Here is a 14,810-nt window from a genome sequence, read left to right on the forward strand (position 1 = left end):
TCAACTTAGCTTACAAACCTGTGTAACCCCTTAATTTTGAAGGGTTTGATCAGTGAAGGCAATACTTTGGTTAATATGGATTCAATTGCATTGAAGCTTGTATAAGAATACTTAACAAACTATACGGTTTAGTGGAATTAAGTGGTATTTAGTTAATATGTCCGGCGGGTTACACTGGACGCTAGAAGGCACTGAATTTGACAACATACCTTCTACAGTCTTGATGGAGAGCTTATTAGGTGGATACTTATGGCACGTATCTTCTCCCAAGTAGAGAAAACATTTTATAAAAGAATTTGTAAAAATAAGGAATACACTGGTTAATTAATTATCATTACATTGGATATTTGATGTGCTTCTATCAGTATTAAAATCAAGGTTAAGTATTTTTTACACACAATTTGACTGCATTTATTTGCTAAAATGATTGAATACTTGATAGGGACTTTAATAATCACATAATCACTACGTTTTAAAGTTATTTGCAAAGTTCATACATTTCAATAACAAGTTTGAAATAAGGATTTTCTGGTCAATCAATAAACAATCACAGGCAATTCATCAATAATAACACAAAACTGTAAAGTTTAACAAGAAACAGTTTATCTGAAGGTTTGATTATATAATAAAACAAATGTACAGTTTTATATGGTAGCCTTTTTTTAGAATTACTTCAGAAATGGAGCCATATGTTGTGTCACAAAGTCATTACATCTCTTATCGGTTCTGTTTCACAATTATCGTACCAATGGATATTTATTTAGAAGAAAGCAAAGTATTTCTTGGTACAATTGCATCTCCAAATGTACAGTTAAACCTGTCTTAAGTGACCTGCTAAGGACGACCAAAGTCACGATCTAATAATGGTTTTATTAGCAGGTTATTTTTACATAGAAGCATAGGTCATATAACAACATGTGATTGCACAATACAAGTAGTCGCTTTCATCGATTTTGCTTTAATTGAATATAATATACGCTTAAAACATAGATAAAGAATAAAACAAATAAATAAATGCAACCGCTTTCGACCATGAGACTCTTAAATATACGTGTCCGATTTAAAGAGCATGACTATACAATTAAGATTTATACAATCAATATGCAGAAGCAAGTAGCTCAAACAGAATTGGTGTATAAATTTGACAAGTAAAAGGTAAATAGTTTTGTTCTTTTGAAACTATGTTTTCCATGTCTTATTAACTACGGCATACTCATTACTTGAACATGCAGGAGTCACATGATCAACTTGTAATATAGGTTTTTTATTCACCACTGCGTATTCTAGTGCGTTGGTCTCGTCTCCTTTGCCAATAGTTGCTTCGCTATTTGATGGTTTTGGTTTTAATGCGGGTTTAAATTTCTTCGCTTCAGACAAGACTACATTGTCTTCTTCCTTTTGGCTAACACTGTTAATACATGTTGATCCAAACCCCAATTGGTTATTTTCCATTGACCTAGTCTCCAATTCGACAGTACTATAATTTCCTATACAAGTTTCTTGAACATCTGATGAAACGTAAAGCACATTGTCTGTTAATCCATACGAGTCATTATCTTCACTTTCATCCGCTGGGTGCTTATTCTGTGCGCGCCCGTTATGGTTTGATTTTTTCCATCGGCTGTAAAGCATTATTAATAATTTAAAAATATGCAAACATGATCACAATTATAAAAAAAAAATCAGTATATATTCATTGAAGTCCGTAAATGGCAACATGCATAATATAATGTATTTTGTCTTCAAAATCTTGGTTTCTTTACTTCAAAAGCATTTATCGACAATGTCATATTATGACTTGTGTTAACTAACAGATTGGTGGTTCAATAATTTGTTTCCTATATCACTAATTACAATCACATATATAGGACCTTTTTGTTTATTTATGTGCTATGCCATATATGTACAAAGGGATATGAAATGTATAATGGTACTTACCACTTACAAACTACAAACCCTAAAGCGGAAATTATAATAAGACAACCTCCGGCACTTGACCCTGCTACAGTGTACAGCTTCAGTCGTCCCTCGGGAGCTGAGTCCGAATTTTAAAAAATAATACATATTATGTCACTGTAAATTAAATAAACATCTATGACAAAACAGACGACAGATTTTCTATTACCGTAACAGCAACTTGAATAAGAGTTGTTCTAATTTTAGAACCAATCTGGATAGGCTACGTACTAATTTAAATAGTTTTCTAGGTGGAAATTCGTCCTACATTATAGCAATTAGTCCTACTTATTTACTAGTAATCACCTGTGTGATTTTTTGACATTGTCTTTTTACTTTGAATAGCTATCAATTAAAATGATGACATTAATCTTTAAATTAGGAACAACCAGTGTATTACATTTACAGTAAGCTATAGTTTATACCGTACAAGTGTTATAGAGAAGGGCCATTTACCAAACAAAAATAACAACTGCTTCATGATTAGCCCGTGAGTTTTGTACATTTATTTAACTTGTGCGTTACGAAAGGTTTGTTAATGATATAATTAATAATTATTTACTTTGCTGCCCTGCTGTGGGCACCCTTTTTCAACAGAAATGTATCTAATGAACCGGTAACTACAATGTTTTTATTTCGTTTCGTTTACAAAACTGTATCAAACTCTATGCCAAAAGATCAAAATGAATCTTTACTACACCCACAGGGTTAATAACGGCAATACTTTTGTCGGATGGTGTAAATAAAAGAGTCCAATGGGTGTGTTGGCTTCGAACGCGGTGTGTTACAGGGTAATAAGGTTTCATACCTGTTTGTGTTTCCAAAATTGTTTGGTCTGACAAACTAGTGGATTCTATTTTAAGAGATGTCGATGTGTCGTCAGTCTGCACGCCGTTTGGTACATATCCGGTAGTCTTAATTCTTGTAGATTCAGTGCTGTGCTGTCGATTAGAAGAAAAATTTTTTTTGTTGTTTCTATTGTCGACGTGACGAGTTTAGGGTCAAAACATTGGATTCCTAAAGTTGCTGGCGTTGTTAAATTGGAATCTAAAAAAAATGTGAATGAATAAAAGTATTGTCTCACAAATATTCAAATTATATAGGATACTAACAGTTACATATGTTGCTATAAGATTGAAGTCATCATAACAGAAGTTTTATGTTCGTTATCATGAACTCGTGAATCGTTATGGTTTATTCATCAGCACCATGAAACGGGTCATACTTTTCCTTCCCTCGTTTGTCTACCCCGGACTTGACTTTTTATGAGCAACTCGGCGGGTGTTTCTAGAAAAGCAGAGGACGCTTACCCTACCGATGCACCTGGTCCATGCTCCCAGTTTTTAGTTGAGTCCGAGTTGCTCACTTACTTTTTTTACTTTGTATGTATGATTTTAGTTACTTTATGTTCTTTGTTTTGTATGTCTGTTTTCCATGTCTGGTCTTTGTCCCTGGATTACATTCTTTTGATTACCGCTATAACCTTGGTTCCCTTGATAACTCTTGCATACAAATTGACTAGTCTTCCTTATTAGAGATTGATTAAATATGTATTTAGTTTTTATTTTCAGATAGATAACACAAAAAAAAATGGAAAAACAATACTTCTTTAAAGTCTCTTTAATCCAAATCAAATTATTAATGTAATTACGAAATTCGTGATGTGTATATTTTGCGCAATGATAACTGATACTGATTGGATAACATATAACTTATATATCTTTGATGGACAGGAATGACAAGTGTAGGTCATGCCAATTGCCTGACAGGTTTGAAATTCGATGGATAAGTTTTACAAATTTCTAGTTTTGTTTTTAAAGTATGGTGCTGTAATATTTCATGGTTTAAAATTGGACCATGCATTGGTATTTTATGGTAAGTGTTTTTATTTCCGATTGTATTAAAATCATTTTCCTCAGATATTGCGCGTAGAAGATATTAATTGAAACTTACGATGTTATTTGAAGACCAAGCACACCTACATAATTGTTTACGTATGAATGTAAACAAAGAGGGTCAAATGTGTTATTGTAGAACGTACATGTATTGTACATGTATAGGTGACCTAACTTCATTATTGTTTGTACCTATTTATTGAATAAAATTGTTTTATTTTGAACTATCATTTCTTTTCGTAAACTACCTCCGCATGGTAGAGGCACTTGCTTCTATCAATGACTGGGCTTTACATGTATACCCAGAGAAGAATTTTTCTAGAGGTATCTGTATTAGTGATAGAAACTTGTGACACGCAGCTATTGTTGATAAACAGATATGACCGGCAATAGAAAATGATCATTTCCAGCTTATAAGTACTTCTAAAATATAAGACATACAGTGCAACAAGTGTTCTTTTTTTATTAAAGCTTTCAGACTGACTAGTAGTAGTAGTTTTTCCTTATGACTTCTATGTCATAATTGTAGAGTGTATACTAGTAAAGTGGAGGCGGATGCCCATCAGTCCTTCCTTACATTACACGGGAAATCTCTTATCCGTTACTCCTCCTACACCGCTTGTTGGTATTTAATAAAACTTTCACAATATCTCCTATTTATGATTTTGATCCCAATTACAATCTGGGTCAAAAGGTGCAGATTATCAAATAGGGATATGGCGGTATCAAGTTAGTGGTCATTGATTATAGTTTTTTCCAGTTATTTAACATTGTATTTGTTGTTCCATAAGCAATTTGATAGCTTTTATTTTCGTGGCATCTATAGGTACATTTTGTAGCTGTACTTGTATCAATTTATTATTTCATGACACATGTATTTTTAGTAAAAGTATTTTTTTACCTAGCGTAGGAAACAAGACTGTAGTAAGTAAGTCACTTTCGATTTATAACGAAATCGAGCATGTTAACATAGCCGATGCACAAAAACATGTCACCTTGATTGACGATATTAGGTAAACATGTAAACATATGTAAGTGTATGTCATGTGTGCAAGCCTTCGATGTCAACACTCACTAAAACATTTTTTTTGTATGATTATTACAACTAGAAAAAAAATCCGAAATTTTTTGCAAGCGGGTAGAGACTTGTGTATTTTTCCTGATTTTTGTTTAATCAAAAACAAGGTGTGATCGATTTTAAATAGAACATACCCCTATTCGAAATCATTTCAATAAATAATATTGGCTCTGTCTTATTATTATTTCAAATAGTTTTTCTTGATAGTTTATTGTTTGTAAACTATATTCTTTATTTGAAATGAAAATTTTATCTTTTTGTCCCTTAAAGTAATCTTTGAGGTCATTATCAAAGGCAATAGACAACACGATTCACTTTTCCAACCCAAATAAACGAGAGCACGACTTTTATTGTTCTCGTCGCGGTAGGTTTCTGCCTTTCCATCAATACTTTACACGTTCCATCGTTTTTTTACGCTATAGTTCCATATAAGTAAGTAGGGTAACATATCAAGATAAGTGGGTATTTTGAAATGCAAACAGCCCTTTAGTACGACTGTACAGTCACCGTAAGTTGACTTAAATTCCAATGTTTTCTTTGTCTATTGTATTAGTCAATGTATGCATCGTCTTGAACACCCGATTTCATCTGCAATTTTTGGTGGCGTTCGTGCTACTCTTCTCTTTTTACATGTTTTCCCTTTTCCTTCTCAATGTATATGTTCTTTTTTCCATTTGGATTTTTTCCACTTTAATTTCTCCCATTTACATTTACTTTTTTCAAGAATTAATATATTTGTGATCGATTTTCCGGGAGTTTATGGGCTTATCATTGTAAATGTTGCTCAATTTGCGGATCATTTTATGATAAACATGCATTACTTTCATGGGAGTAAGGATTTCGTAGGTGGAACTGGAGATTTTTAATGGGAAAATAGGGTAACCAGTTTAAATATAGGTATTTGTCAACAAATTATACCCAGTTCATCTCAACAATGGTTTTTCTGAATGAAATTTGACTCTTCAATTCAAATTGATAATCAAACAACATGACAAAAAACAAAGATTCTTTGGGAATGGTCACGTTCCTATGGATAAGAGGAATGGGGAAAAAGTTATGGTCAATGTGGGGGCGGGGTGGTGGTACATGTATATAATGTCATTGGGAAGTTTAAGCAATTCAAAAGCTGTACCTTATTGGTTGGTTTTTAATGATTTCATGTCTTCGATTCCACAACTCACCTCTGTATATCTGTAAACAATATCCATACATGACTGTCTCATTTGTTTTCCTCAATGTCAATTTGAATGTTTGTTTATCTGGAGCTGTAAATGAACGATTGTTATTCCCAGTCAAACACGTGATAGGATCTAGCGTTTCTACTACACTCTCTGAATACGTTACGTTTTCCACATCTATCTCTAAACCACAACTCACATTTGTAGGATCTAACGTTGTAAGGTTATTATAACTTTTAAGATAGAATACGGTAGGACCAGAAACCTGATACTTAACAGTTATATTACAAACACAATCACTGTGCTGTTCAGATATTCGTAGCGCAACACTGTCAACATTTATTGACCCGTCAGTTGCATTCTCCTCTTCCGACTTGTTGGTACACATTGTTGCAACTGGTATCAAAAATAAAAGATATATTGTCTATGAAACAAATTATCGATTGGTTTCAGTTCGTCTTTTTTCATAACTGAATCACTTATTTTAGGATTTCTTTTTTATTTCATGCACATTTTAGAGCACGTAGTAGTTGTAAGTTTATATAAAATAATTTTGTTTCAAATCTATAATAAGGCTTGTTGATTATTAATAAATCATCTATAAACTAAGGAAAGTGTTAGAGTTAACATGTATGTCACGGATACATAATAAAGGAATAATGAATCCACGCGAGAATATATTTATTTGATATTTAAAATACACAATAATATCGTTATGTTAAAATGTTTTATTGTGGATGCCATTTATTGGCTTCTGTGAATATAACAGTCGTTTATTACATGTCTTTTTTATGAATGGGTGATTTCCTAATGGCACTGTTGTATGTGTCATGTCTATAACAACGGCATAGGATGCCATTTAAATGCATGAGGCACCGCCGAATGCCGCCATTTCAGACATCATATATCATTATTACGGACAAAGGACATATCACAGGGCCATTATGAAAACTACTATACCTTAAAAAGTAATCAATTAACTAAACATTATTGTTGTTTTACTAGCATGACAAGTGTAATAACGTTTAATGTGAGTCATTTGTGACAAATGGATATATTTAAAACTATTCAATAAAATCCAAGAGTATTTGCATACAACATCGTATCAACCAAATTATCGTTAATCTTAAAAAAAAAGACATATCTGCCATCATTATCTATATTATGAATATAACATTATACCAATAGGTGAACAGTCCATGGTAAAGCTGAAAATACTGTGACATGTTTTAGGGTGAATAATCCCTTCTGTAAAAATTCGGTCAGCTTGAAATTTGTCTTATCTATAATAGCCCTATAATAATGCCCTGTTGGTCGTAAAAGATACTAATTGAGTTTAGGTAAAAATTGGCATTGATCAATAATTTACCAAAACGTTTTCATCACTAACTTAAAATCTCCTTATTTGTTACCACATAAATTGAATGAATACTATCATACTAATATTCTGAAGAAAACAAGCGGGAAAAATAAAGATTGATAGTTGTTTTTGTCTGTACAGAGAAAACAATTTGAAATGTACAAAAGAGTAGAATAAAATGAACTATACACTGGGTAAGTGTATCCATATTATATCTGTTAAGATGTGTTAAATTTTGATCATCTACTTTCATTTTATTATTTGAAATGCATGGATGCTTCTTGGTTTTGACTAGTTCCCAATTAGCAATCCAGAAGAACAAGTGTTGAAAGATAAATTAATTTTAAAATTCCTAGCGCTCACAGAATACAGACAATTACAAACGCAACAAAATGTACAGCAATTAAAGTCATAAAACTATACATGAACTATATTGGTAAGGTCATTTGCAATAGTTAGGCGCACTAGCATTGATGTTTTGACCGAAAATTAATGCAAAGGAAAGATTCAAGACTTAAATATCCTTAAAGAAAGAATTGCTAATATGAAAATAGGGGTTACATAAATTTTGTAGCTTGGGAGTCAATATTCATGTATTTAGAAAAAAAATATGTATGTTGTTTTGTTGTTAAGATATAACGAGAACAGATATGGTGACTATGTCAAAGCAAGAACAACACCAGAAGGATGAACAATGTCAGCTCAAAGTTACCCATGGGTCTTCTTGAACGACGAGTAAAACCTCACACCACTGGGCACTGCTGCTGACCACAAAACAACATTTTCAACAGATGTCTGTTCCTAATCATACAAGATGGACTTCTGGAAATTTTACGAGTTAGCATTGCGAATACAATTCAGTTATGCTTTGACAGAGTTTTCTTTGCTACCAAAAGAAACATTATTATATTAACCTCAGGGATAGAAAAGCAGACAGCAGATAGAACAGAAATCCTGACAGATCCTGTCAGGGTCTGTCTGAGGCTGTCTTGGACTATGACACATTTTGCCCTATTCTCTGACAGATCCTGACAGAAACTGTCCTGGGTCGTGACAGAGAAAATACGAAAAGCTGTTCTATACTGTCATACCACTGGACAATTCCTGACACTAAATCTTTCGATTCTGTGTGACGTAATTTAGAACAGGAAGTTCGCGATTAATAAATGAAACTGTGTGATTAATGTAAATTAGCCAAGCCGATAAGGAACAAATCTTGATTTCAAAATTTACATTGAATTTCCAATTATATATAGAAAACTTGTTGTGATCATCACCCCACAATCATTCGATTGCTGTCGATCACGGTCCAGTCACTCATCGTCAAAAATTATCTATGTTTACATGTATATTTTTTTTTACCTTCTGCCATATACCGGTGATATTAATTAAATTAAATTATTTAATGATAAAATTAAAGGTCTATGTTTCTGTTCTAAGAGTAAAAGCGGTAACCGATAACTTTCAGATGTTTGGTAGTTCTCACGAAGTTCAAGATTGACAATGTAATTTTTGAGAGAAACCTATTTTCAATAAATAAGGGTCACAAATCGTTCTAAAATGTTAAAATTGATAATTTAAGCATTAAATGGATGACTGATACCTAAATGTTTCGATTAAAATTCTTCAAAATGCCACTTTTAGCAACAAATATGAGTATGAACACTAACACTTCCAATTTACCTACATGCATGGTCTTGTATGTAGAAAATGTAGAAATTAAAAATGTTAGTTTCATACTAGCGACTGTGACACATGTATTCAAGTAAAAATTCTAAAAATTCTGCTAAAATGTATGAGTGCCAGCAGTTTTATTTTTTACAATGGTCTTAAACTAAAATACTTATTTTTTTTCAATATAACTATCACGTGGGTGACTGTGACACATATATTTCTGATAAGATTCTTCCAAAATATCATATTACATTATATGTATGAGTGCCCACACTTTTAATTTCTATTAGGGGCAAAAATCAATGACTAAAATGCTTATTTTGTCAACTTAACTATCATATGGGTAGCTGTGACACATTTATTTAAGTCAAAATTCTTTAAAAATGTCATATTCTTGATAAATGTAGGAGTGCGAACACTTTCAATTTCTATGAGGGTCTAAAAACTAATGACTAAAATGCTAATTTTGTCAATATAACTAACTTATAGTGGCTTTTGCACGTTAATTTGAGTCAAAATCCTTTAAAAATGTCATATTCCTGCAAAATGTATGAGTGCACACACTTTTAATTTCCATGAGGGTCAAAACTTAATGACTGAAATGCTTAATGTTTCAATATATCTATCATGTGGGTGACTGTGACACATATATTTCTGACAAAATTCTTCCAAAATATCATATTACATTATATGTGTGAGTGCCCACACTTTTAATTTCCATGAGGGTCAAAACTTAATGACTGAAATGCTTAATGTTTCAATATAACTATCATGTGGGTGGCTGTGACGGTAAACGGAAAAAAAGTCTCAAGTAAAAAAGTGACAGGAAAAAAAGTCACAATATATATGACTATACAATTAATAAAGTATGTCTGTGTATAGACATTTATGACAATAGCAAGCAAGTGGCTTCTTTTTATAAACCATCCCTTTCAATTTCAATCATGAGGGTTTCTGAGTCATTTATAAATTAAATACATGTACTAAGTAAACAACTGGGTCTCTATCCAGGAAGAATTAACTACAGTATAAACAAAATATATATGAAGGCATTTAAATTATATTTACCAAAAAAAATACTTATCCGTAAAATGACATTTTATATATCTGTATAACAAATTAATCCTAAATACATGTATGATAAAGATGTTAAAAAACAAAATTAAATTTTTTTCCCTATATATGTGACCATTATTCCTAACAAAATATATATTGTGACTTTTTTTCCTATTTTTTTCCTGTGACTTTTTCTTGTGACTTTTTTCCTGTTACTTTTTTTCCTACATTCGGCTGTGACACATTTATTTCTTTATAAAAATTCTTTAAAAATGTCATATTCTTGAACAATGTATGAGTGCGCACACTTTCAATTTCTATGAGGGTCTAAAAATTAACGACTAAAATGCTAATTTTGTCAATGAGTCAAAATTCTTTAAAAATGTCATGTTCTTGCAAAATGTATGAGTGCGCAAACTTTTAATTTCCATGTGGGTCTAAAATCTATGACTGAAATGCTAAATTTTTCAATATTATAATATATGTATGAGTGCCAGCAATTTTAATTTCCATAAAGGCCTAAAATTAATGACAAAAGTGTCATAAAAGTCGGATAAAAAATTTAAAAAAAATCAAGTTTAAATAAGGCGATGCTTCCGTTCGGTCGTACGAATCGGGATTCGGGTGCTAAGCCTTTTTCGGAATCACGTATATGAACTGTAAAGTCAGAGAAATATTCACGAGCTAAATTGACTCTCAGAATCTGTCAGAAACTCTTCTAATCCAAGTATCTGTTCTACCTAGAACAGTTCCTGACAGGAGGGTGTCAGGATCCATGCCAGATTATGACAGAGCTTGTCTAAAGCCCTGACAGACCATGACAAGGTGTGTCGCGTGTCAGAACAGTTTCTGACAGTTTAGAACTGTTCTATGACAGCGAATCCTGACAGGATCGAAGAGAAGTTAGAAGTGATCGCAACTGTTTTATCAGGATGTTGGACCATGAAAATGCCCTTCTGACGTTTTAACGCACTTTAATGGAATACCACATGACCATGTTTGAACCAATAAGAGTAACTTGTTTTTGTCTTTACAAACTCATATGTAGATATCGACGTTATAAATTTCAAAACAAATGATACTTATCAGTACTATACCTCTATTTTCGTCAACGTCGGATGGGCATGGCTCAGGCAGTAACGTTGTACCTTCAATGACATTGAACCTTCACAATAACATTTGTGTATCTCATTAAGATGATTACAATCATTTTGAAGTTCAAGTGTTTTCAAAACTTATGTATATACATTCTTTTATTTCATTTATTGTGTTTTGTATGAAACGAATATTTAAAATACATTATTCAGTGAAAGACACGTGTAATTTAATGCGTATGCACACACTGTTTTTGTAAAAGCTAGCAACTCAAAACGTCAACATATTACAGATCAATTTTAACTTTTATTCATTGCAGTAAAATATACTGACCTAGTATGTAAGCGTAGAAAAACAGTAAATTTGTAAATTTGAGAAGGCCTTACGATCCGAATTATCTTTTGATTTATATTACTCTACTTCAGGTATCTTTCATTTTTATTTAAGTGGATGAAGATTTATGTGCACATATATGCATTTATTTCATTTATGTACTTATTTAATAATATCTTACCGGATAATAAGAAACACTTTACAAGAAGTGACACAATTAAACGAAATTTCAACACCATATTCATCAAGGAAGTAATGACCACATTTGTTAATTTTACACATATCATTTAAAAACATACTTTTTATATCCTTTCGGAAATTCAAAACTTCCTTATAGTTCCTACTGTTCAGCGTAATCTAACTAAATGTGTATGGATAGATATAATTCTTTTTAAGCATTTGTTTATATGTATAATTTGAAAGACATGTCTATCCCCTTCGCTCTTGTTGTAGTTTTAAATTACTTATTACTGGCTCAATTTATGTTTTAGATAGAGATGCATATTTTTCTGATACAGATGCAGTATCAAGAATTTGACAAAGCATTAATCTTAAGAGCACAACTTGACATTTCCATTGAATTCTTCCTTCTCTCTTGTTTAGATTTCAAGTGACTTATTACTGGCCCAATTATATCGTGAATAGGCAAGGATCTATTTCTTATACAGATTTAGAATATGGCAAAATACTTATATTTTTTATTACAACTTGACAAACTTAAATCAGCTTAAAAATAAAAAAAACGTTATCCAATGACAATGGCTTTTTTAAAAAACAGCATTGATTCTAACATGATGCACACTTGGTATTGTGTTGTTAAGCTGTCAAAGACAGATGCTCCACTTGACTATTGGAATTATACCTATTTGATCATGAATGGAACTCAATGTTATTCATTCCAATACATGTACACTAATCAACTTCTTATGCACATTATGTATCTATATAAATTGTATTGTATTTGTTCTCTGTACCATAGTATTATGGTGTTTGAGTAGTACAAGATATAGAACAAATGTTGCGCGACTATCGCCCAATCTCCATTACGCGCATGACAATTGATCGCACAAGACCTAAAGCTACTTCAGGCTTAAGTATTGTCTAAATCAGATCTTTCATTTCAGTTTTCACTTTTAAGATGTAGTATGATTCCTTAATATGTGTTGTACAAGGATAACTTACTTGTGATCTCCCCATAAAACTTGACAAACTTGATGCTTAAGCCTTCATTAAGACCTCATGTCTATAGAGTATACTTTCTACAGACGACTATTACTATAGTGCTTGTGCTTTTGTTTTGTACTAAAATTCTTGACAAACGAGAATTCTATCAAACATGTTTCTAGGACCGGGAAATGTTCAGCCTTTGTAGATATCATCACTGCAGAAGTTTTATTGTCGGCATCATAGATTGGTTGGGCAATATGAAGTTTCCATCTCATAAATGTGAAAAAAAAATTAGAAATATTACGTATCAACAGATTAACAATCGTTTAAAAATGAAAAACAATAACGCTTACTAATCACTTGAAATTTGACCGGTGACGCTGGCGGAGCTTGACAGTCTTAATTTACTTTTATTGTCTGAGTATTCAGTTTGAATTCTCCTCTTCTCCAGTCCAATGTCTTTCGTCCATGCCTAAGACCGCAAACACGAAAACAAAAGATTTCAATTCTACATTTTATTTGTATTTTATAAGTTAAGATTTTTTCTCTAGAAATGTACTACTGTTTACTATTTATTATTCAAATTTAGTTTGTTATTCATGTCAATTTAAGTTTGAAAAATAGCAAAGGTTCTAGTGGAAATCAAAAGAACGCAATCCAAGGGCAAAGACCAATTGGAAAAACTGACACACAACAAAGAACATGAAATGATTAAAATAATACGTACAAAGAAACCTGGAAGCATTGACCAGGTGCACCGGTATGGTAAGCGTTCTGCATGAATATTAATTTAAGATAACATATGTATTATGAAGTGAGAAAAGGATCTTTGTACTGACTATTTGAGTTCACTTTAAAAAAAAAGTGTCTGCAACATATTCTAATGAGTTGATTACAAAAGAAAATATCAAAACGTTTTGAAAAATTACCCAGGTCTAACCCTGAATGTACAATGCTGAAATATACAGAAAAACGTCAGTTTTGGACGTTTCAAAGAGTAATTAAGGGAACCAAAGAATATAATCCAGGGACAAAGACCAGACATGGAAAACAGACATACAAAACAAAACCATAAAGTAAATTAAATAATACATACAAAGTAACAAAAGCAAATGAGCAACTCGGACTCCACTAAAAACTGGGAGCATGGACCAGGTTCACCGGTAGGTTCTTCTGCTTTTTTAGAAACACGCACCGAGTTGCTCATAGAAAGTCCGGGGTAGACAAACGAGGAAAGGAAAACTATGACTCGTTGAACAAATCAGTTTTCATGGTGCAGATGGATGCACCGTAACGATCCACGAGTTCATGATGACGCTCATCAAACTTCTGTAGTGATGACTTCAATCTTGTAGCAACATAATCCTGTTTCAGAAGCCTTCTTTTTAGAAATCTGGCGTGATACAAGAAATCTGCGTAGTCTCGGCAAGCTCTGGCATAACGTATGAGTTGTGATATGAACACTTCGTACGCAGGTGCTGAAGGGATGTTTCCACAGATGAAAGGAAAGTTGACCATTCTGAATGAAAAGTCATAAAGTTTGTCGTAAAGTTTGGTGAATAGTTTTCCTTTACTAACGATTTCTAAGTGTAGGTAAAGATATGAAATTGTATTCACAGTGTCTGTTTTATCATTTGTCTCAAGTTCTTTGTGGGTAGATGCGATGTATCCAATCCCCGAAATTATGATATTTTAAGGATAATACTTCACCTATATAGCGAAAACTGAGATTAAAGGATCTAGCTACACGATATTCTTTCTTTCGGATCAGATCAGCTATAAAGTCAGCCTCATAAGAGTGAAGAGACGGTTAGCAAGTAGAGGAGCACATTTTTTCCCATTGGAATGCCGACCGCTTTTGAAAAACGCGTCCACCACTCTGGACAAATATGTTATCGATTCAGAATTTCAGCATTTTGTAAACGTCTTCTTCTGTATATTTAGAAGATGGTTTGGGATTACTTTTTTACAAAGTTTGAGGTATCTCTACCAAGAACGATATCTTTGTATCTAAGTGT

At 32.5% G+C, this 14,810-nt stretch overlaps 2 protein-coding genes across 2 annotated transcripts in view; both read right to left on the bottom strand.

Annotated features, from left to right (window-relative positions):
* LOC148614983 (uncharacterized) overlaps nt 1-11,935 on the bottom strand; it is an 83,813-nt gene extending 71,878 nt beyond the window's left edge. Inside the window, exon 1 of the mRNA XM_088590482.1 lies at nt 11,807-11,935. Within this exon, the coding sequence (XP_088446608.1) occupies nt 11,807-11,912 (106 nt within the window). The 5' untranslated portion in view covers nt 11,913-11,935. The remainder of the gene's footprint in view (nt 1-11,806) is intronic.
* LOC148614985 (uncharacterized) lies at nt 853-6,495 on the bottom strand. The gene is made up of 4 exons (XM_088586255.1): nt 6,111-6,495; nt 2,765-2,953; nt 1,939-2,035; nt 853-1,621 (listed from the first exon to the last, which is right to left on the bottom strand). Exons 1-4 carry the CDS (start codon nt 6,493-6,495, stop codon nt 1,180-1,182), a joined length of 1,113 nt encoding a protein of 370 aa, XP_088442381.1. The 3' UTR covers nt 853-1,179.
* Nucleotides 11,936-14,810: the final 2,875 nt, after the last annotated feature.

Source organism: Perna viridis, chromosome 6 (assembly GCF_037379345.1).
Source record: "Perna viridis isolate PV_CMFRI_1.1 ecotype Kerala chromosome 6, ASM3737934v1, whole genome shotgun sequence".
NCBI lineage: Eukaryota > Metazoa > Mollusca > Bivalvia > Mytilida > Mytilidae > Perna > Perna viridis.

What these genes read in the sequence shown, in the direction of transcription:
- LOC148614985 (XM_088586255.1), bottom strand. Translation starts at nt 6,495, where the DNA reads ATGTGTACCAACAAGTCGGAAGAGGAGAATGCAACTGACGGGTCAATA. An exon ending in TTGTTTACAGATATACAGAG is followed by an intron (nt 2,954 to 6,110) that starts GTGAGTTGTGGA and finishes TGTTTTGACCCT; the next exon opens with AAACTCGTCACGTCGACAAT. An exon ending in GGGTTTGTAGTTTGTAAGTG is followed by an intron (nt 1,622 to 1,938) that starts GTAAGTACCATT and finishes AATGCTTTACAG; the next exon opens with CCGATGGAAAAAATCAAACC.